Genomic DNA, 22572 nt, shown 5'->3' on the forward strand with positions numbered 1-22572 from the left:
GGAAAAAGGGTCAGTGCTGTGTTGTGATACATGGGATTTACTGCTGCCTTGCCCGCAGACCCTTGCAGGGTCCCGCAGCTGCTGTGGCTCACACCTGTGCTCTGGGTGGTAGGCCTGGGAGGCCTGGGGGACACCGTGGAGCCTCCCACCCTCCCTGTCAGACTCTTCTACTGCCATCATCCAAGCCCTTATCTCCCTCTATATACAGCGTATCCCTGTCCTCTTCCTCTTCTTCTTCCTCCTCTTCCTTCTCCTCCTCCTCTTCCTCCTCTCGAGCCAGCAGCTTCTTGAAGACCTCGTACTCCTCCGGGGTGGCGCGGGCCAGGTTGGCCAGGAACTCTTTTTCAGGGAGATGAAGAACCTCCTTCAGTTTGGGGTTGTTGGTTTGGGTCTGGCCCTTGAGAGGGGTCTGGTAGAGGCCCCGGCGCTCCAGGAAGATGTGCCGGTTCCTCAGCTCAGCGAAGGGCGTTCGGAAAAGACGTGCCTTGACCATCTCCTTCTGGCGGACCCCCATCCTGAAGTACGCGTACTGCGTGCAGGACGCGGGGCTTCAACACGCGGCCCCGGTGCCGTGCGGTAGCCGGGCCGTGCCCGCAGCCCCGCAGCCCCCCGCCCCGAACCCCTCACCTGGAAGTGGTACTGGAGGCCGCCGGGCTCCTCCAGCAGCACCCCGGGGCAGCTCTGCAGGACCTCCGTCAGCTGCTCGGCCGTGAAGAGGCACTTCTCCCGCAGCACCCGCACCGCCGCCTCCATCCTCCGCCGGGGCAAGGTGAAGACCTGGGGGCAGCGCCCGGCCACCCGCTGCAGGTGCCCTGCGGGCACCGGGGTGAGCGGGCACCGGGCCGAGCGGGCACCGCGGCGAGCCCCCCGCCCCGCCGCCCCCGGGCCCTACCTCCGCCGAGCCCCAGGCGCCTCAGGTACTCGGCGCGCTCCTTCAGCTGCGCCTCGGCCGCCCGCAGCAGCTCGGGGCTGCGCTCCAGCAGGCCCAGCGCGGCCTCGGCGCTCAGCCCCAGCAGCAGCAGCTGCTCCGCCGCCGCCGCCGCCCGCCGCGGGCCGAGCCGGGGCTGCAGCCCGCGGAGCCGCCGGGCCTGCGCCCGGCTGAAGCCCAGGGCCAGCAGCGCCGCCTCCGCCTCCCCCGCCGCCTCCTCCGGGGAGCAGCCGCGGCGGGGGCACAGCCCGGGCCCGGAGGCGGCGAGGAGGGCGCGGGGCAGCGCCGCCACCCCCAGCCGCCCGCCGCCCGCCCGCAGCAGCCGCCCCGCCATGGCCCGGGGAGGAGCCGCGGCCCCGCGCAGCCGCGGCCCGGGCAGGCGAGGAGGAGCCGCGGGGCCCGGCCCCGGAGGGCGCTGCGCTGCCCCGTTGTGCTGAATGCGGGTTTGCTTTCTTCCCCCTGTCGTTGTCTGATCAAAGTCGAGGAGTAGTTTCCCGGATGGGTTTTAGGGGTGAAGACAGGAATCTGACCAAAAACATAAATAAATCCACAGCAACATTCTGGCTGTTTTTGACGCCTTCTCATAGAATCATCAGGGTTGGAAAAGCCCTCCAAGGTCATCTGGCCCAACCACCCCCCTACCACCAGTATCACCCACTGAACCATGTCCCCAAGCACCACATCCAACCTTTCCTTGAACACCCCCAGGGACGGTGACGCCACCACCTCCCTGGGCAACCCATCCCAACGCCTGACCGCTCTTTCTGAGAAGAAATGTCTCCTCATTTCCAGCCTGAACCTCCCCTGGCACAACCTGAGGCCATTCCCTCTGGTCCTATCACTGGTTATCTGCGAGAAGAGGCCGACCCCCAGCTCCCCACAGCTTCCTTTCAGGCAGTTGCAGAGAGCAATGAGGTCTCTCCTGAGCCTCCTCTTCTCCAGACCAAACACCCCCAGCTCCCTCAGCCGTTCCTCAGAGGACTTGTGTCCCAGGCCCTTCACCAGCTTCGTAGCCCTTCTCTGGACACACTCCGGGGCCTCGATGTCCTTCTTGTAGTGAGGGGCCCAAAGCTGAACCCAGCACTCGAGATGCGGCCTCACCAGAGCAGAGCACAGGGGGACGATCACCTCCCTGGCCCTGCTGGCTGCACTATTCCTGACACAGCCAGGATGCCGCTGGCCTTCTTGGCCACCTGGGCACACCGCTGGCTCGTGTTCAGGCGAGCATCCGTCAGCACCCCCAGAGCCTTTTCCTCTGCACAGCTTTCCAGCCACTCTGCCCCAAGCCTGTAGCATTGCATGGGGTTGTTGTGGCCAAAGTGCAGGACCTGGCCCTGAGCCATGTTGGGCCTCATCCCGTTGGCCTCTGCCCGTCGACCCATCCTGCCCAGGTCCCTCTGCAGGGCCTCCCTACCCTCTGGCAGATCGACACTTCCCCCCAACTTGGTGTCACCTGCAAACTTACTGAGGGTGCACTCACTTCCCTCGTCCCAGTCATCAATAAAGATATTAAAGAGCCTGGGCCCCAACACCGACCCCTGGGGAACACCACTGGTGACCGGTCGCCAGCTGGATTTCACTCCGTTCACCACCACTCTCTGGGCCCGGCCACCCAGCCCATTTTTAACCCAGCACAGAGCGTGCCTGTCCAAGCCATGGGCTGCCAGCTTCTCCAGGAGAATGCCACGCCATAAGCCTTGCTGAAGTCTAGGTAGACTACGTCAACAGGCTTTCCCCTCATCCACCAGGTGGGTCACCCAGTCATAGAAGGAGATGAGGTCGGTCAGGCAGGACTTGCCTTTCATGAACCCATGCTGACTGGGCCTGATCCCCCGGTGGTCCCGCATACATTGTGTGGTTGCATTCAAGGTGGCCTGTTCCATCACCTCTCCTGGCACCGAGGTCAGGCTGACAGGCCTGTAGTTCCCTGGGTCCTCCTTACGACCCTTCTTATAGATGGGCATCACGTTAGCAAGTCTGCAGTCATCCGGGACCTCTCCAGATGACCAAGACCACTGAGAGATGATGGAAAGCAGCCCAGCAGTCCACCAACTCCCTCAGCACCCTCGGGTGGATCCCATCTGGCCCCATGGACTTGTGACAGTCCAAGTGGAGCAAACTCCAAACAACACCCAGATAGCAATCAACCAACAAAACTAAGGTGTTTATTCATTCATTATTCAGAAAGTGAAACTACATATAAAAAGTAAAAACAGACAAAAATATATTCTGAGTTATAAACAATTAAAAAAAAATAAGCAACATCTTTCTCTTACTGCTTTAAAGCCCAGCCTATGTACAAACATAATCCCATTTATTAACTAGAAGCTTTTCTTGCCTCAGCACTCCCCTCACAGCACCAGTTACATCCCCAGGGCAAGCACTGTTACTTCTGCCTGTTAGCAGCTCTGTACCACTGCAGAAATGCTCCTTTCCAACAGCCCCAGCACTGCCTGGGCTTGACATCGAATTCCCCACTGACTGCGCAAGATCCTTTCAGGATGTCTCTGCTCCATCAGAGTGCTGACAGCTCCTTGGTGAGGCAAAAAGCAAAAACAAGGCCAGATCTTGGACTGCGGAGTACGTCAAAAGTCAGTGTAACAGGTGATCAGAACTCACTGCTGAGTAATTTGCCAATGTGAATACAAGTATTTGCAGCAAGCGTGCTTTGTGTGCATCTAACCACTTCTGGGGAAGAACAGAAGGGACTGGGGTAAGACCAACAGCTCCTGCCTTCTACAGTCTAGACAAGAAAAATCATCCTGATGTCAAAGACTGCCCCATCAGACTACAGAAGGTGGTTCATATCACAAGCCTCTCTCATAGCAAATCCCAGCTATTGCTCTCAGGATTTCTCAAGAATTTCAATTTTTATGTGAGGGATCATCTTTCTACAAGAGGGAAGTGCTTAAAATTAATTCCCATTGCCTCCAGTGACAGCATATGCACTGCAGTAAGGGAGCTATCGTTCCACAGGCAGGGGCTTCTGCAGAGGGAGACTGCAGCGATGCCCCAGACCCAAGTCGTGGCATTCCGCAGCCGCTGCTCCTTCCGAGTGGGGATCTGCACGTACACAGTTGGAAGCATTCAAGCACGGCTCACACTCCAAACAAGGAGCTGGAAGTCTGTCTCCTTGCACACACTCACCAGAACCATTTCTCAGTCGACTGCTTTCTAGAGAGAAAGATAAACAGTGAAGAATGAACCACAGGTTCCACTGGTCAACAGGCCTAAGTTCAAAGTAAGCTTATTTGGATATAAGATGGTCTTCTAGCAAGAAGTATCTTACTAACCACAGCCGAGCCTTTTCCTATAAATCCTCCCTGCCTGCTCTGTAGGCCCCCGGTGGGGGAAAAGCCTTCAAAACAACATCTTACCTGCCTCAGCAGAGAAGTATACCTCTTCCCAGGTATAATTACCCAGGTTGACAGGCTGCTTCAGCCAAGGATCCTCTACTAACATGGCTAGAGTCATGCGCTGCTCTGGAACAGGATGCAAAAGCCCAGCGATCAGATTCATGAGATCTGGGGAGAGGCAGCAGCGAGACAAACAGTTCAGTCAATATTTTAGGTATGCTGAGAATGCAATATGATTTGTATTCAAAGAATGCAGACCTTAATTACAAATCTTCCCTGTTAATCCCTTGTACCATCCTGTTGTCTCAGTTTTATTTACAACTACTTACATGAGCTCAGCTCTGAGAACGGTCTGAGATTTCCAGGTTGTGAAAACAAGGAACCGAGAGAGGAGTTATGACACTGAGGAGGACAGACGTAGAGACACATGCTACAGAGCCAACCCTGTTTCCAAGCCCAGTCTTGTCCTGCAGCCATCCCATGTTTCATCTGTGATTAAAGGTGCACTCAGGGTTCAGGGAAAGCTTCAAGAATTTACCCTTCAATTGCATCACTGCTGAAGCTTTATAACCACAGTGCTCCTAGGACCACAGACAACTTGAAGAAGACTGACTGTAGACTGACGTGCAACTAGTTTTCTACAGCTCCAAATGAAAGCAAAGCTGATGTATTTTTCCTGTGAGGTCAAGCCATACAATTCATTCAGAAATTATAAATTAACAGATTATCAAACATCCCAAAAGCGACATGTTATTGGTTGGTGATGAGTTCACTGAGATAAAACTTGCATTAGAGTTGCACGAGTGCCATTAACGATCTTAAACTTATCTTCTAGAGCTTACTCTCCCATCAGGCATTGTTTGTTCCAGTTTTCTCAGGTATAAACCTCTCTGAAGTTTGACAAGCCGATAGCTTGAATCATCATAAGTGGGAGGACTGGAATTTGAAACTAATAAAACATACAGTAGATAGCTGCAACGTAGGCATAAAGAACTGCAGAACTGATCTGAAAAGTATACCTCTGCTTCAGTGAACAGCTTCTTAAATCATTATAGAGGACATTTGGAACTATTTTTCCAGTTTTTCCCTTCTTCCTGGGGAATAAGTACTACTCATACTTTCCTGACAGATCTGCTCATTCAGAAAAGTAAATTGGAAAAAATTACCTTTTGACACAAGCCGAGGAGGATTCAGGACAGCTGCCATGGCCTCCTCCAGCTCACAGAAGGGATTTTCTCCAAATACTAGGGTATAAAGGGTGACACCAAGTGACCACATCTCCAACTCAGGGCCGTGATACCTGTGCAGAGATACACAAGCTTGCATAAACTCAGACTGCAAATACATAATTGTATGCTAAAGAAGGTAAGGGGAAAAAAAAGCTGGTTGATAGCCCTCATTTCCAATTTTTATCTTAACACAGGAAGTTTGTGAGAATTCTCACGTTTTTGAGAAATCTGTACTGTTCTTCTCAGTGAAAGAAAAATATCTAAAGAACAGCCAACCAATTTCAGTTGATGAATATGTATAATATGCACTGAGACTTCTTACACAAGTAAGCTGGTGACAATAGAACTTAAGTCTCCTCTTTCTTTATCATAAGCCCAAACTATCAATTAAATATTTAAACAGAAAATCGGACACTTAATTGGAATCCCATTTGCCCCATCCAATCCATTTCAAAGCCAAAAGTTATTCTGAAATAAATGTTAATTATCTAGATTCCAACTGAGAAGAAGGGACAGTTTCTCCTCAAAGCAACAGGCTGAAGTCCCAGGGCAATGTGGCTGCAACTCCCACCTAGTTCCCAGCAGGAATTTCCTTCCCTCCTTGCATAGCTTTCTGCCACTCATTAAGGGGGGTGCCTGAAGGATGCATTAAAAAAGCTGTGAAAAAACAAGAGCAAGGTAACGTACTCGCAGGTACAGTTAATGTTTACCTCCCTGGGATGGCTTCCCTCCAGGAGCGGGAATGAGACTGTCAGACTGCAGGTAAAGAGCATACACAGAAGGAGAGAGCAGGGAAAAGACAGCTAGGATTTGGGCAGCACATCCAAGACAGCAGCAAGACAAGCTGTAAGGGAAGAATCCTCAAGTCCAGAGGGGCAGAAAAATAAAGGGGGAGATGAACCACAATCAAACTGCAAAAATTGATACACAGAAGTAGAAAGAGGGGAACAGAAGAGACTAAAGTGAGGGAAGTACAAAAGAGGCAGACATGGCAAGGTACAGATGCTATACACGAATGCGTGCTTATAAAACCTCTCTAAAAGAGCAATTTTTAGTAGAGAGACAGGTAGGAAGAGGTTAGCAAGTTGACATATGTATTACGAGAGACTAAGGAAAAAGGACACATTCAAGTCACAACACAGCGCGTTCAGACACGTATACCAGGCCGGAGATGACAGCTGTAGGCTTGGTCTTGAACTGATCTCTGCAGCAGGACAGGCATCAGTATAAGGGCTTGCAAACACATCTGACCAGAATAAGAAAGCCTGTCAACGGGTTTAGTCAGAAACAACTTTGTACGTATTGATGCCTTTGAAAATAATTTCCGTCACTGCAGTGCCCTAAATCTCATGTCAGCGTTCTGTGGTTAGATACTGTAGCAGTGCATCAATGGCAAAGCAGCTCGCACACACATTTTCTGGTGTGATGGACCCAAAAGTGATTTTGCACAGGGTGACATACGCTTGGCCGGAGAGCACTTCTGGTGAGCAGTATTCAATTGTCCCACAGAAGGTGTAAAACAGCTTGCCGGGTTCCAGGTAGGCAGCCGAACCAAAGTCCACTAATTTAATCGTGAAATCTTCAGCAATGACAATGTTTTCATCCTTGATATCTCTGTGAAGGATGTTCCTACAGTGGAGATACCCAACAGCTGACACAATCTGAAAGAGGAGGGGAGAAAAAGGTGTTAATTCAAAGATGTCTTGGATAACGCACATGGCACCAGGGAGTTACAATAGCCACAATTTAAGTTGCTTTGACGCTGTATTAACAAGATGCAGATCCCAATTTTGGTAAGTGCACACAAATTCAGGAATGCCTGTCTGCATTGCTGCAGCGGGTATTACAATACTCTTGACAGAGAGAATTAGAAAAGCAATTGCTTGCTTTCCTCTCACAATTGTGCAGGAAGATGGCGTGGCATGCTTTGGTTAGAAGCATCAGAGCTTATTCTTACAATCCTGCAGGTTACTTTATTTTTATCCCAGCTTCATCTGGAGGGCCCTTTGATTCCTCCGAAAGGATATTACTGCGTGCCTCCAATGCTGCAGGATGACAAAGCACTTAAGAGTGAAGTTTGGTATAAATAATATACTCACTCCATTTTTCTTGCTGCACGATTCATGCTACAGTGCTATAATTAAGAACAGCATCAGAATTATATCACCTTGGAGACAATCTTGATCCCTACCACAATATATCTGAACAAGAAAAGCAGATAGTTAAGGGAGAAAAGCGTCTATTTATAACACAAAGCTCCCTCTGCAGAGAAATATTGTACAGGGCTGAAGTAACAAAGCATTCCCATAAACTCACGGGTGGCTTAGGGAAGAAGCTTATCAGCCCTTTACACCCATTGCCAATCTAAAACAAGCACTGATCTAAGTGAGAGCATGGCTTTTAGTGAGGCTTGGGGCAGCTTCTGGGCACCTTCCTCCTGGCCCAGAGGAGCAGCTGCCACACGAATGGGCTCGTATGCTGCTACAACCACAGCCAAGAGATGAGCACTCTCTGTAGGAAACCCTAATAGGAAGTAAGTAAGGTCCTGTAAACATTACTTTGTGACACATTTCTACCTAAACCTTGAAAATGTTTCTGTGGGTAGCATTTCTGTTAGCGAGACATCAGCTCTGCAGAATAAGGTAGAAAAGCTCTGCCAGTAGTGAGTGCGATTGGGGGAATGTAGCCATGCCTACTGATTAGCCAGTCCTTCCGAGTGAAATAGGATCCCAGATCTTATACTAACCACATTTTACCAGCATGTAGCAATTGTATGTTCCCAGCTCTCACCTGCCTGAATAGATAGCTTGCTAATGGCTCATCCAAATCAGGCTGATTATCAATGAATGTAAAGAGATCCAGACCAGATCCATGCTTCTCCATCACCAGCTGGAAGAAGTGTTCATTTTCCAACACATCCAGCACCTATAAATAACAGACTAGTTTTTACCATGTGCTTCATCATCAAACTCCCTTTATTATTATTATTATTTATTCGAATTAAACAAACACTACTTTCCCCTGGGAGATTTAATCAAAGTACACTATAACCTTTGAAGTCTTCACTGAGTACAAATGCTTCTTGAAAAGAGAGCAGAACTAAAAATCTAGAGGAATTCTCTTCCAGAAAAAAAAAAAAAAGGAATCAAGATGTATCCAAATTATTTACCAAACTAGTACATGTTCAGTTGTGACGCTGTATGCCCACTTCCAAGATATGCATCCAGAAATAGTGTACAGGCTTTCTTTCTGCTAGATGCACATCTTTGGATCTGTGCTTACATCAATTGTTTGTGGCACAAGTGTATAACAGCAAGTGACAAACCCTCCCAAATAAAGCATGATTGTTCTTTCCTGAAAGGTATCTTTATCAGACAGCACTGCCTCACTCCTGAAGAAGAGGCACAAGGCTCCAAGTGTTCAAAGTAGACATGTGATCCAGTTCAAACTGCATTTACTCTGAGTTACTGTACCTTAATGATACTGGGGTGCTGCAGCTTCAACAGGATTGAGATTTCTTGAGTAACTCTCCCCATGTCAGGATCATCTACCCAGCAGTCTTCAAGCACCCTCTCCTTCCAGATGAACTTCACAACAACCTAAGCAGACAACAGCATTTCAGCAGTGCCTACAAGAGCAGGGCTTTAAGTGTTTGACAAGTTAATTTACAAGAAAAATGTTTGTGAATCATGTAACTCAAAGGACAGAAGTAATCCGATATGCATTGCTTAGCTTAGAACATCAATAAACATCTTTAAACTAATTTTTCCTCTTACTACGAATAAAATCAAATTCCAAAGGCTTTTTAAAACTGAATTCCAAAGGCTCTGACAGGCCAGTTCTCTTATCAGCTCAATTACAGTAGCGGTGAGCTCTGCCACAGAGATACAGTGGAAGAAAACAAGCACTTCACATCTACACAGAGAAACGCTAGGATTTGCCTCTCAACACCCAAAATACTTCTGGTAAAGAGGGTCCCATAACCTCAACATACCTATTCCACAGTGAAGTAACCACATTTTTGAGCTGTGGCACGATAAACTTTGGAGCATGCCATTCACTTTAGCGACGTTTGATTATGGTCTGTAGTTCTATTAATCCTAAAGTATGCTTCTTTCAACTGGTTAAAAGAGCTACATAGTCAGTCTCATTCTGTGCCTGCTGCCTTAGGTAACAGTTTACACATTATATCAATGCAAACATGTTGCTGTCCTGTTTCTATAAGGTTAGTAATCTCAGATTCGCATCAAAAACAAAGGAAAACCCCGACCTACCAAAGAGCATCTTTTAATGGTATAGTATGGACTTTATATGGACACTCTAGCCTTTCAGTTTTGATCCTAGAATATTTATTGCAATGATATGTTAAAGAAATATTTAACCTCCTGGTGATCCTTCTTGTCCCTGGCAGTCCAGACAAAGCCAAAAGATCCTTTGCCTATAAGATTGAGAGTGTCGTATTTTTCTGCATATTCTCCCTCACACGCCCTCAGTCTTTCAAGCTCTTCAGCTCTTCGGGAATTCTCAAAGAGCGAAGTTGATCTGATGGCCTAGGTACAGATTAAAAAAAAAAGTTAGCAAGAAAATGAAAGGTAAAGGAAATACTGAAAAGAAACTACACTTCTACAAGATCAGCTAAAAGGAGCATCTTTGTTTTTTAATAGCAAGAACTGTATGTTGATGTAACCATCATCTTACACGACAAGTTAATTCAACGGTCTGCTCTCAGCAGCTGTTGATACTGCTTAATTCAGTGAAAGGTAAAGAAAACAGAAGAATATGCACTCGAGAAACTTGTACAAAATTCTCTGTGCACTTTACATTTCAATAAACATTCAGCTCCTCGGAGCTGCACATAGTTTTGATCTATCAGCACTATATATATGATGTCTAAATAAAATAATCATAAAATCCAGATATTTAAAGTCTTAATGAATGCATATATTTATTCCAGGGATCTATAATTACCTATGTCAATTGATCAAAGATATTGTTTTCTGCTATGGCCCTGGTCAAAGTACTGTCAGCTTTACATCCCACTACTACTAAAAAGCAGGCCTGAGCAGTTGTGCTTTCAGGATATACAGCACAGACGCACGCCTACTGTTCAGCTACGTGGTGTTAGCTTTCTGTACACCACGCAGATTGCAACATCTCCAGAGGGAGCTAAACAAAATGCAGTTTCCTTTTGCTGACATAAGTCAGTAAATGAAAGCTTTCAGCTTAGTATTTCCTTTCTTAATAATGCTATGTCATTGATGCCAGTGTGACTACAGCCATTTAAAAAATAGCTTTACCACACTGGTATAAACTTCCACCGTAGAAATACTTAAACCAGCCTAAGAACAAATTTAAAATCAGGTGCTTTTACTACTCAAGTTAACTTGAATAGTAAACCTGGGAAAGCTAATTACACTAAGCCAAACACACACTACCAGAAATGTTACAATAGTCATTTGTTGTTTTCAGAGCAATGAAATACTTCTTTTGAGATAGAAATAGGAAAACCAGGAAACAGCAATACCCCCTGCCCCAGCCTCATGGCATGTTGTAAGTGGAAAAACTTCTCAGCTTTAGCTTCAGCTCAACATTATGTAACAGTGGAGTTTCTTACTTCTCCAAGGCTGTGCGTCGAAAGATCTGCAATGGACTGGGTAGAGCTTGCTAGGCTGGAGAGCAAAAGCTGAGTCTTTGCTACTGCTTCTTTCTGGCTCTGTAGAAGGTCTTTCACCACCCAGACACAGAAAAGTATGGCAGGGTCCTGCAGTTCTACACGTTTTACTTCAAAGAGTATACCTGTGGAAACAGGTGAGGAAATAAAATGGCGGAATCAAACATTAGTGTTTAATGAAACCACAGTTAGCTTAGGATGACATCCTGAGTTCTTGAAGTGAATTCCTGCAGTTTCTTCATTACTTCTTGGGGGAACACCTACATTGGAAAGATTCATCTGAGGATGGCTGACAAAAGCACAGCTCTTCTACAGATACCTGGACGTTATTGCCACAGTGTCCCATCTCCCCCCTTGGCAGAAATTTTAGTCAGTGTACAACAGGGACTGTTAATTTCACATTATTATTCAAGATGACATAAAACCTGGGATTTTATACAAGTAGCTAGAGTCCAGCTTGAAGGAGTGAACGAAACATCCCGTTTTACAATTTAAATGCAAGTTTTACAATGGAGGTTGGATTTGGCGTTCAGGAACAACTGTCAGTTTCAAATCTTTTAATTGTGTTTTAAGAATATTTCTGACTATTCAATCTGCATTCATTTCTTAGTAACTTTACATTTTTACCACCTACTATTCCAATGCCCTTTGCATAGAATTAAATACTGCTTTTCTTTCTAGATGCTAGAGCTTCCTTCCTTCCTTCTCCACTGTGAGCTTCTAACCCAGAAGTACCTGCCTTCTGCAAAAACATGGGTGAAGAACAGCGCCCCAGTAAGAGTTTTGGGAAGGGGGGAAATAGGTTTAACTTACTTAACTGTGAACCATCTCTGTGACAGCAATTCCCAGTGTAGCTGCCTTCCAGAATCTCTGCATTCAAAGGAGGTGCTGGGTTCAGTCTTCCTTCTTGTTTCACAGGGGTAGATGTTACTTTTATCTCTGTATTTTCCAGCCCATGCAATAGACAGTCTTCTTCAGGATTTCCTTCACTTTTCAGTGGGTTTCTGTTGATGTTATCCCCCAAAGCCTCCACAAAAGTTTCAGACTTATCAAGAAATACTTTGGAGGATCCTTCAGAGTTTTCCAAATGCTGTGGGTAGGCGAGCCACCCAGAACCACCTTCTATGGCAACACCATTCAATAGCTGCTTTTCTTGCCCAGTTGAAAAAGCACTGTTCTGAGTTAGCATATTGCCTACAGCTGAGCCCAGTGCGTTAGAGGAAGACACTCCAGGATCTGTAGTAGCACCTAAACAATTGGCTGAGTTCCCCTTGACACCAATATTCAGATCCAGCTCCTCAAGACCAGAGCGAATACAGCTCAGCTCAGCATCTGATTCTTTAACATCTTTGTGTTTTGTGGCAACTCCTAATGCAGAAGCAGTGCAACCCATTTTATTTCCTGAGTGAACATCACGGATACTATTTCTTCCATTTGCAAAGGAAAATGATGAAGCATCATTTAGCAGGCAGCTTTCAATGGCAGTGTGATCAGCATTGGAAAGTTTTGCATCACATATCAAGCTTGTTTTTGACAACTGTCCTCTAGCCCCATGGCTTTGAAAGTCTGGTGTTGTTCCAGACCATGGCTCATTTATTTTTGGTGTTCTGGATGAGTTACAAGCAAAACCAGAAGGCTTGTCCATGCCATGGGATGCAGTATCTAGCTCGTCTTCTGGGCTATAAGAAACAGTAGACGAGCCGACGTTTGCTGAGCAATATTGTCCCTGAGCATCGGCGGAGTGCTGATCCTCCAGCACTGCACGTGGTAACCTAGAGACCTGCTGACAATTTAATTCCTTTAGGTCCTGATGATGAACTCGTAACAGACTAGGCAAAATACTACTCTCACCAGCATTTCCAGTCTCAGAGGCACCGGATGCTGCACTGTGGCTGCTTCTTACTGGAGTCTTTGTGTTCTGACCTGAATCCAGCTGTTCTAAAGCAGATGATGTGGGAGAGATCCTTGAATGGCATATTTTCTGAGAATTACACAATCCTGCTTTTTCCACCACTCCGCATTGTTCCACTGCTCTGATTCTGTCATGCCAGGTTTCAGGAGAAGGCTCTTCACAGCGGGCTGATGGACCATCAGCGACAATGCTGTCTTCACCACAAGGATTCAAAGTTATTAGTGATATCCTGATGACAAAAGAATGAGAAAAGTCACCTGTATCCTACTGACTCTTCTGATACTACGTTCATTATTTAAAACATGCCCCCATCATTTCATTATTTTAACTTAAAAGAAAAAGGCAGCAAAGTCTTGATACAAGCATCCACAATCATAACAAATTCCATCTTCACCAGAAAACAGGTACACTTGAATGGCAGTCTTTCCTTATAGATTATTTCCTTCTCTAGCTTAATTTCTAACTATATTTCACAGACCATTTTCCACAACAAAAAGCCAATACACGTGGCAGTACACTTCCAGTCCTGAGAACAGAAGATCCCTGTTGTGCTTCCAGCTATCGTTTTAACTAGAGTTCACTGAAGCCCACAACACAAAGTATTTTATGAACATTTCTATCAGTAAAAATGCAGAATAGAAAAACAGTCCATGTAGTAAAGCAGCTACAATCCAAGTACGATATAGATATATAAAGGAAAAAACAGACTACGAGTCTGTTTAGAAAATGACAAGAACTGTGCTGTAATAATCTGTACATTAAAAAAGGCAGCAAACATTTTCTGAGAGTTGGAATCGTTAGTGTGGAATGTTTAAAATTTTACTTAAGCTAAAATGTGTGCATCATATAGGTTCTTGTGCAGAAATTCTAATTTTGTTACAGAAAAAAAAAAAAAAACTAGAGAGATGCAGGACTCTACTAACAGAATACACTGTCTTAATGACAGTCACACTGACCTCCATTCCAGGTAACCTGGCTTCAGTGCAACACCAGCTAGTGGATACCAAGGAAGGAAATAAACATTCACCGTTTCTTGTCTATTAAGATAGGGCCTAATTAACTTCCCCAGCCTGGGTGAAACATTTGGTACCCATTAGAGATGAAACACCCATAACTTTAAGTTGTACGGATCTCAACAAAAATCTAAGGTAGGCAAAACTCAATCAGTCCTGCAAATAGCACTCAGATTCTAAAGAGAGACGGGTGCAGAAGGCTCTTGTTACACCTTCCACAAATATCAGAGGTGAAAAACAGTTTTTCCTTCTGATTGCCACCACAGGTTTTCATTTTTCAAAGTGAGGTCGTGGTTCATAGAATGCCTACCTATCAGAGGGCATGGATGCCACTTCGGGAGATGAGGGAGTAGATGAGAAACTGCTCCCATTCTTTTGCTTAGTCTCGCCATGAAGTAATCTGTCTTCTTTGTATCTTCTTTCTAATTTCTTCTCTTCATCTCTTGACAGAGGGCTGGCTAAAGATGCAGCCACAAAGCTGCTGCCTGTACCAAACAAAAAATAAGACCATACCAATTTAACCTTTTATGTTTATGCTTCAGTGTCCATAGTGATTAAAAATAACCTTGGAACTGTACTGGTCTGTCTTGTATGAGTATGAAAGACTTGATTAAGGCAAAGTGGTCCAAATACAAGCACTCTGCTCTACTTTGGCCTGAAAAGTTCAATGCGGGAATCTAAATGTTTCAGGGCTGCTAAAATTTACTTTCCTGTCAAAGATTTTGGACAGGTATTAACCTTCTGGATTAGCTACTTGGCTTGAAATTCAGAGACCTAAGAGGGCAAACGACTATACAGAGGCTGGAAATAAAGCTTTCATACAAACAGCAGCAAGAGAAGGAAAAAAAAAAAAAGCCCCAAATACACATATGCTCCCCACCCCAAACACTTAAAATGGAAAGTTTTATAACTCACTGAAATTGCAGGACGAAAAAGAAACAGTGTATAGTCCAAACATGGTTAAGACAAAGAATAAGATAAGAACTTCCCGAGCGAGTGAGCGACAAAAGATCAAAAGGGAAGAACACGAGCTTGCAAGATGAATCAGGTACTGATGCTGCAAAAGAAGGTAACAAGTGAACAAATCTAGATTAGAAGCTAGAACAATCACTCCATTTAGTAAAGGCTGAGTGCAAAAATTGTTTCCTCACCAAAGAGCTGAATTACTTCTAGATTAGAGGCACCACTCCACAAAAAAATTACTTAAGAAATTGCACAGTCTACTAACTCTCCTTTGTTCCAGTAGCAGCTGTGCATTGATTCCGATGCAGCTGTGCATTTCGAAGCAAAGAAAAATAAAAAAGCAAACAGGAAAATGTTTTTCTGTCTCCTGTGATTTTTTTAACAGACATCTTGTGATACAGATGAAAAGTATGCACTTGCTTGTGCCCTCTGTTTTGGGCAGAGTTAGCTGGAAGACCCGATTTGGAGACATGGAGCTTCCTTGCTTGTTTATTCCTATTTTGTTCAGAGAAATAGAATTTTGATAATTTCTTTGTAAATACAACAAGCTGCACCAGAGCATGCGATGCCTCCTAATTAAAACAACACAGCAACGTAACACTGAATATTAGCCAGCAACATGAGCCAATATATAAGATTGTCAGAATTTTTCTTCAAAATATTAGTCCTAAGTATCTGCACATCCATTGCAATGTTGTCACAAAAGCTAAATTCTACAAATCTCAAGATATTTGAAGATCCTAGCAGGGGAGAAAGGGACAGAGAAGCGTTCAGTAAGTACAAAGCATTCTCTATTGACAGTGCAATTTCTGACTTGGATATTCAGTTTCATCTTCTTAACAACAGAGAGGAGCACAACCTTACATGAACAATTCTGTTCACCTTAGGTTACAGTGGAAATCCCATTTAAAAACTGCATAGTGGTACATGGCTTTTACAAAGCACATTCCCATTTCTGTAGGAAAATCTCTTCTATTTGTTTTACCTTTGTTACAGCAGCTAGAACCAGCTGTATGGCAGGCAGTAACATCTTCAAAGAGGCACTCACTCTCTGTCCCCATAGAGTCGTCAAGAGGAGGTAATGGCAAGGAACAGTCACTGCTTCTTTCCATGTTGTTATAGAAACCAGGGATCAGGAACGTTATGTTCTAAAACACAGAATGAAACCTGCTAAGCTGACTCCGACAGACTGGGGACAAACGCTAACAGTGATAGCAGCCCTGACTCTCACGGTCAGCCGGGCAAAACCAATTCCACATCACTGGTGGAGAACATACAAGTGTGCAGATTGCTTTGGCCTACTTGAAATCCACGCCAGCTCCTCAGCACTACAAAACAGCTACAGCAAGAGAATTTGTGTATCATCCCACAAACCACTCGCTCAACACATTAACACAGTTTTGTGGTAGACAGAAACAAGTACAAAGACTTTACAACTCCAATGGGTATGTTGCCAGACACAGCAGTCATGGCAGGGATTAATATCACTGCCTTACCTTTCCCAACAGTTCTTTCTTCTCATAGCCAAACAGTGTTAAAGCAAAACTGTCCTTGATGCAATGAATGGTTCCATCTGCCTGCACAGTAATAAGGCCACTGATGGTGGATAACACTTCAACTGTAGCAGAGTAATGATAGTCTATGAAAGAGTCTTCTTTTTCTGTCTGCAGAACACCGCTGTTCTGCACTGCTGTTTGGTCCTCCTCCAGAAGGCTAACTTGCAGCTTTAAACTGAGAGGAAACGTGTTACCCTCTCTGGATCGACCTACAGCTCTCTGGATCCTGAGGTTCTAAATTAAAGCAAAACAAAACAAAACCACAGAAAATCCCTAATAAAATGTTTGGGGTTTATTTCAGTATTCACATAGAAAAACAACATAGCAAAGTTCTCAGGAGAAAGGAGCAGGAAAAGAAAGACAAACCAATCCTGTGAATATCGAAATGAACAAAGTCTGTTTTTCTAAGGTTTCAGAATCACAAGTTGAACTGCTGCATGAAATCCTGATGACAAAGACCAGGAAAGTCCATGCTGCAGCTTTTCAGCAAAAGAGACGTTAATAAGGCCTCTTTTCAACTATCTAGCTGCCTATTCCATAGCATTTGCAAGACCCAGATACTCTTCAGACTTTTACTCCTTAGAAAAACACGTCTGAAATTAGCTAAAGAATTCAGAGTAACATCAGGGAGCTGACTCAGAAAGCATGTTTTCTTACAAAGCCAGGCTTCTGACGGATTGGAGGAAATTATCTTTCACCAAGACAGGCTCCACAAGAGGTCAGGGCTTGGGCTTATTCCTAGTTACAAAATACCCAGACAGCAGCTCCATAGAGCAGCAGACTGTTTTTCGTGGGACTTGTGCTCCTCTCTGAAAAGGCTTTCTTCTCTTACATAAAGAGGGAAAGCAGTGTGCACCTACAGCCCAAAGGGGAAGAGTATGGAACAACGTGGTTGGCACTCATACTATACCTTTGGAATTTTTTTGCCTAGAAGAGGGATCTGCACAGAAGGAACCAGGTCCTTTATATGGAGCCCAACTACTTCTTCCAATGTTGGGTAGCCATGGAGATGGGCAAAAAGAAGGTCGCATGATGTAATCTCTCCCTTGGGAAGAAAATGTACAGGACTATTTTAACATTTTAGCCACAGTCCTCACAATCTTTTAACAACAGTCTCTGCAAGCATCTAAGCAAACAGCAGGTCTCATTTCTGCTGTCTCTTCATGAATACAATTAACTCAGTAGAAGTAGACAAGGCATAATGCAACGCTTCTCTGACATTACCATACCACAGGGGAAAAGCAGGGCAGTATAGGACTCCTCACAGAACTTGTCCTCAGCAAGCTGATCCCTTCACAAGGGCACCCCAGCCATAAATAATCAACCCCCTGCCAAACTACTCCTGTTCAAGTCTAATTCCATCTAATTCCAGCTCCCTGCCATGGCAGGGATCCCTCCCACCAGCCCAGGCTGCCCCCAGCCCCACCCAGCCTGGCCTTGGGCACTGCCAGGGATGGGGCAGCCACAGCTCCTCTGGGCAGCCTGGGCCAGGGCCTCACCGCCCTCTGAATGAAGAATTTCCTCCAAATATCTAACCTAAATCTAACCTCTGTTAGTTTAAAGCCATTCCCCCTTGTCCTATCCCTACACCCCCTGACACACAGTCCCTCCCCAGCTCTCCTGCAGCCCCTTCAGGCCCTGGCAGGCCGCTGTGAGGTCTCCCTGGAGCCTTCTCTTCCCCAGGCCCAACACCCCCAGCTCCCTCAGCCTGTCTTTGTGGTCCTCCCCTGGACTCGTTCCACGTCCTGCTCGTGCTGGGAGTCCCAAAGCCTACCAGTTTTTAGACACACTTCACTTCCACAAACTGTGACAAAACGATGTCTCTGATCATTAGGAAAACACTCACATCAACCCTGAAGGAGACAAAGGCTGAAAGTCTTTCCACTGGCTCCAGCAGAACCACACAACACTTGTTGTCCTTGCTTTTTATTCGCCTCAGCCAGACTGAGACAGGGATCTTCTGTTTGAGACGGCCTATGACATCCACCTTTCCGGAGAATTGAGAGATGTAGTTAGAATTTACTAAGACCACGGTTACTTAGCAAGAATTTCAAACAAGAGTAAGATATTAAGCCAAGACACCTCTCCCTCATTGTTATGAAAACCCTTTTTTCTTGAAGACTTACTAGTTTTTATTGGAAGAAACATAGCTTTAATACAGAGTTGGTAAAGAGCGCAAATAATTCACTGTTGTTGCTTTGCTTTCCTCTTTCCCAGCCTCAGGAAGACTCAAGGTGTTTCCATTGGTATAATAAATGTGTTGACCTCATGCCTTACTCTCAATGAAAAATGCTTTCCAGAGATGCTTTACCTAAGAGATGCCCCACAAAGCTAATGAACACTCCACATCAGTAAGGCAGTTTACTTTCAGCTACAGAAGCAGCAGCTTCATTTCTTATGGGAGAAGATTCTTCTCAAACCAGAAAATGCTTACTTATCTTATAACCTGCAGTGTTCACACTAAGCCTTTTATCTTTTTTAATCTGATCTTGACAGAATGGGTTTATGAATTACACAGTGACTCTACGGCAGCCTATAAAGCACTTGGCATGGCTGTAGTTTAGAGTTAGCGTCTCCAATAAAGACATTTAATTTTAATTCTGGATTTACCTAACTTAAGATTTTTTAAGCTTAAGATTTTTTTTTTAAGCTTAAGATTTTTTTTGCTATACCCACTTGAGGATTCAGGAAGATCACGCTCTGAGGTACTGACAATTTCAGTACAAAAATAACCCATCGGGAAGAATTAGCTTATCTTCCCACTGTTTTCTAGTGACAGCTTACAACAGCAGCAAAAGAAAAGAGTTTCAAGAGTCTTCTCAGGCAGTTCTCTTATAAACAACCCTATTATAGGCAAAGCATTAATTCCACTCTTTTGCACCAACTAGGGCGTTTTGTCTCAAACATTTCACAGTATTTGGTTGATATGTAATATATAGAACGCACAGTGCAATTAAAGATCATTTTAAAAATATTGTAAAAGACCAGACAATCGGGAACTTTTCCATAATAAGGTTTTCCACGTTAAGCAATGCATATCGATTTTTTTTTAAAATCAAGTGTCCTTGAAGCTCTAATTTGGTCAAGTCATCCTGACTATGCATGTTGGCAGCTGGAAAGCTCTCATCGGTGCCTCCCAAACCATGTTTTACCTTCTGAACACCCACATTTGCAAACACTTAAACAAAACAGTCTGACAAATAACTTAATTGACAAATGCCCATTAAGTATACATGAAAATTAGATTAAAAAAAAAAAGGCAACACCCTAAGCCCCACAAATATTATATATGGTGGGAAATATTTGGTTGAACATTTCACATACCACAGTTCCTGAAAACACCGATGAACATTCATCAGTTTCTAAGGACTCCTCGCCCATAGCTTCCCATATCTCTTGACTGCATTTGGATATGAAGCGGGATAGCTTTTGGCCAATGAGCTCATGACTACTGTACCCAAGCAGCTTGCAGGCTTTGTCATTAGCCACTAGAATCTAGAAGAGGAAAAAAACAAAACAAAACACCACAAGAATAAAAGCTTTGTGTTTCATTTATAGAACATCATCTCCTCAGGCTGTTGCTTTAACGTATTATAATATCAGTTCCTCTTGGTGGAAGTGGGGTGGTCCTCTTAAACTCTGAAATCTTTGAAATCAATTCACTAAAGCTTCTTGTTCTAAGACATCTATTGCCCAAGTATCTTCTTGGTTAAAAGTGTTTGAGACATTGCTTTTCTTTTAGGCTTCTTGCTTGCTTTTAGCTACCTATCCCTCCAACCTCTTGTGCTGTTTCAGTAATTACATCCACAGAGGCAATGTGACAGTTTACTTGCAAGCCAAGCCTGGGCAGGCCACAGAATTTTATCCACTCCTAAAGGGAAGCAATAATCACACGAGTCATTGGCATACTTACACCTCTGTTACAGACCAAGTTAGAATTAAATGTCTTTAAGACTGAAAGGCCCAAAGTGTCAGCTCAGGCTAAAAATGGCACAGCTCTTAAAGGCTTTTAGCACTCAATTTTACATCAGTGTTTCTGTTGGGACAGAGACAGAGAAAATCTATCTCTCCCAGTGCAAAAAAGTGCGTTCACTGGGCAGACAAAGAGATGTCATGCTACCATGAACCCATCCTAGGGTCGATACTTCCTAGACAGAAGGCTTGAAGCATATTTTGCTTTTCTGTTCTTCCTTTAATGCCACATCATGGCTGCACTCTTCTTTGTTCCCTTTTTCTGTCTGAAAAAAAGACTCGAGACATCAGTGCTCCCAGCACCGACTTGTGTAATTTGCTAACTACAACCTGCAATGAAAGCACGCGCTTTGTCAGTCTCTACAAAATTACCGAGCCTGAGCTGACTACAAAATACCTTCCTGACACTCTAACATCTGGCAGAGACAAGTAAGGTAGCAGGCATTTTAGCCTATGTGGTGCCATACAGCCTATATCAGCCATGCATTGAGTAGCTTAGCAGTTACTACTGCAAATACCTCTGTGGTGTTGGTATCCACGGTGAAGATGGCCTTGTTTGGATTGTGTGCAACAGCCGGGAGGTGCTGGCTGGATTCCTCCACAGCGAGAGCATGCAAAAAGGAGTTAGAAGCAGAACTTCCGATGGAATTGGAGAGAGAGGAAGAGTCCAACTGAGCCCAAGAGTTACTGATTTTGCTGGTACAAATGTTATGAGCTGCCAGTGAAGACAAACAGTAAGAGCTCCATTTCTCCCCTGTGAGAACAGAAAGATCAGCTCTGTAGTTGTAATAATCTACTATAGGAGTACTAGAGAAATTCATGAAACAGTCATTAGCTAGAGTCAAGTAATTTCATCCCAAAACATGCTCTTCTGGATTCTTTAAGGAACGACAAGAAAATAAAATCAACGAGACTAAAGACAACAGAAACAATGATAATAAATGTATCTTTTTGAGTCACAGCCACTGGAACGATTAAACTCCATCCATAGTTTAGAAAAAAATCACCAGCGTGCAAATAATTCAAGCAGACAACTCAGGTTTTTCTTCTGCTTAAGTTAACAGTTTAAAAGGGTTTGAATTATCTCAAGATAAAATTGAAAGCGTTATTACATATAATTACAGTTCAGAGTTAGTCAGGAGCCGGTTAATTAACTGCTCACAAGACGAGACACCGAAATACCTGCGCCCACACCACCACAGGATCACAGAATCGTGGAACACCCCGAGTTGGAAGGGACCCGCAAGGATCGCCGAGCCCAGCTCCTGGCTCCACACAGCTCTACCCCAAAGCTCAGCCATATGAGTGAGAGCACAGGCCAAACGCTTCTTAGACTCCGACAGGCTCGGTGCCAGCCCGGCCCCAGCACTGACAGCCCGGCCCAGCGCTGACAGCCCGGCCCCGCGCACCCCGTTCCCTGCCGCCTCCCCCGGCCCCCAGCGCCCCGCGGCTCCGCAGGCGCACCCGCAGCGCCCCGCGCTCACCGGGCAGCGCCGCCCCGCGCCGGCACAGCCGGCCCAGCTGCCCCCTGCCGCCGCCGCGGGCCCAGGGGCGGCCCCTGGCGGAGCCCCCCGGGAGGCCGAGGCCGAGGCCGAGGCCGGGCGCGGAGGCCGGGCGGCTCCCCCCGGGGGGGCCCCGCGCCTCAGCAGCCATCGCGGCCCCGAGGTGCGGAGGGGCGGGACGCGGCGGCCCCGCCGCCCAATAGGCGAAGGCGCTGGCGGAGCGACGCGGCCGGCGGCCAATCGGACGCCGCGGCGCACGTGGCGGGCCGTTCGAACGCCGCGCCGGCACCGCCCGCCTGCCGCCCGTTGCTAGGGGATGCTCAGGCCAGCGCCGACGGTGGGCGGGAGGGGTCACGATTGGCCCGGCCGGGCTGGCGGCCGCCCTCGGAACAGGCTGCGGGAGGAACGACCGGGCAGAGCGCCGGGCCCGTGGGGAGGAGGGGGCCGGTCCTAACCCCGCCCGGAACTAC

General features: G+C 45.8%; 2 protein-coding genes across 6 annotated transcripts; both read right to left on the reverse strand.

The window, feature by feature from the left end:
* Nucleotides 1-19: 19 nt before the first annotated feature.
* On the reverse strand, nt 20-1277 carry MTERF4 (mitochondrial transcription termination factor 4). The gene is made up of 3 exons (XM_048077197.2): nt 893-1277; nt 628-812; nt 20-529 (listed from the first exon to the last, which is right to left on the reverse strand). The coding sequence occupies exons 1-3, from the start codon at nt 1260-1262 to the stop codon at nt 158-160; spliced, it is 927 nt and encodes a 308-aa protein (XP_047933154.2). The 5' UTR covers nt 1263-1277; the 3' UTR covers nt 20-157.
* A 1790-nt stretch (nt 1278-3067) lies between these two features.
* On the reverse strand, nt 3068-22268 carry PASK (PAS domain containing serine/threonine kinase). Of its 5 annotated transcripts, none has more exons than XM_067002014.1 (17): nt 22085-22268; nt 21119-21354; nt 19953-20123; nt 18475-18615; nt 17539-17673; nt 16569-16862; nt 16058-16220; nt 14420-14594; nt 11998-13325; nt 11128-11309; nt 9896-10063; nt 8987-9112; nt 8304-8438; nt 6975-7174; nt 5451-5584; nt 4306-4452; nt 3068-4102 (listed from the first exon to the last, which is right to left on the reverse strand). In XM_067002014.1, exons 1-17 carry the CDS (start codon nt 22251-22253, stop codon nt 3891-3893), a joined length of 4116 nt encoding a protein of 1371 aa, XP_066858115.1. In that variant the 5' UTR covers nt 22254-22268; the 3' UTR covers nt 3068-3890. The 5 variants fall into 5 exon arrangements, 2 of the variants coding, with proteins under 2 accessions (XP_066858115.1, XP_066858116.1); XM_067002015.1 differs by lacking the exon at nt 22085-22268 and adding an exon at nt 21783-21997; XR_010833449.1 differs by lacking the exons at nt 3068-4102; nt 4306-4452 and adding an exon at nt 6085-6149 and having other exon boundaries at nt 6675-7174.
* Nucleotides 22269-22572: the final 304 nt, after the last annotated feature.

This window comes from Anser cygnoides, chromosome 9 (genome assembly GCF_040182565.1).
Source record: "Anser cygnoides isolate HZ-2024a breed goose chromosome 9, Taihu_goose_T2T_genome, whole genome shotgun sequence".
NCBI lineage: Eukaryota > Metazoa > Chordata > Aves > Anseriformes > Anatidae > Anser > Anser cygnoides.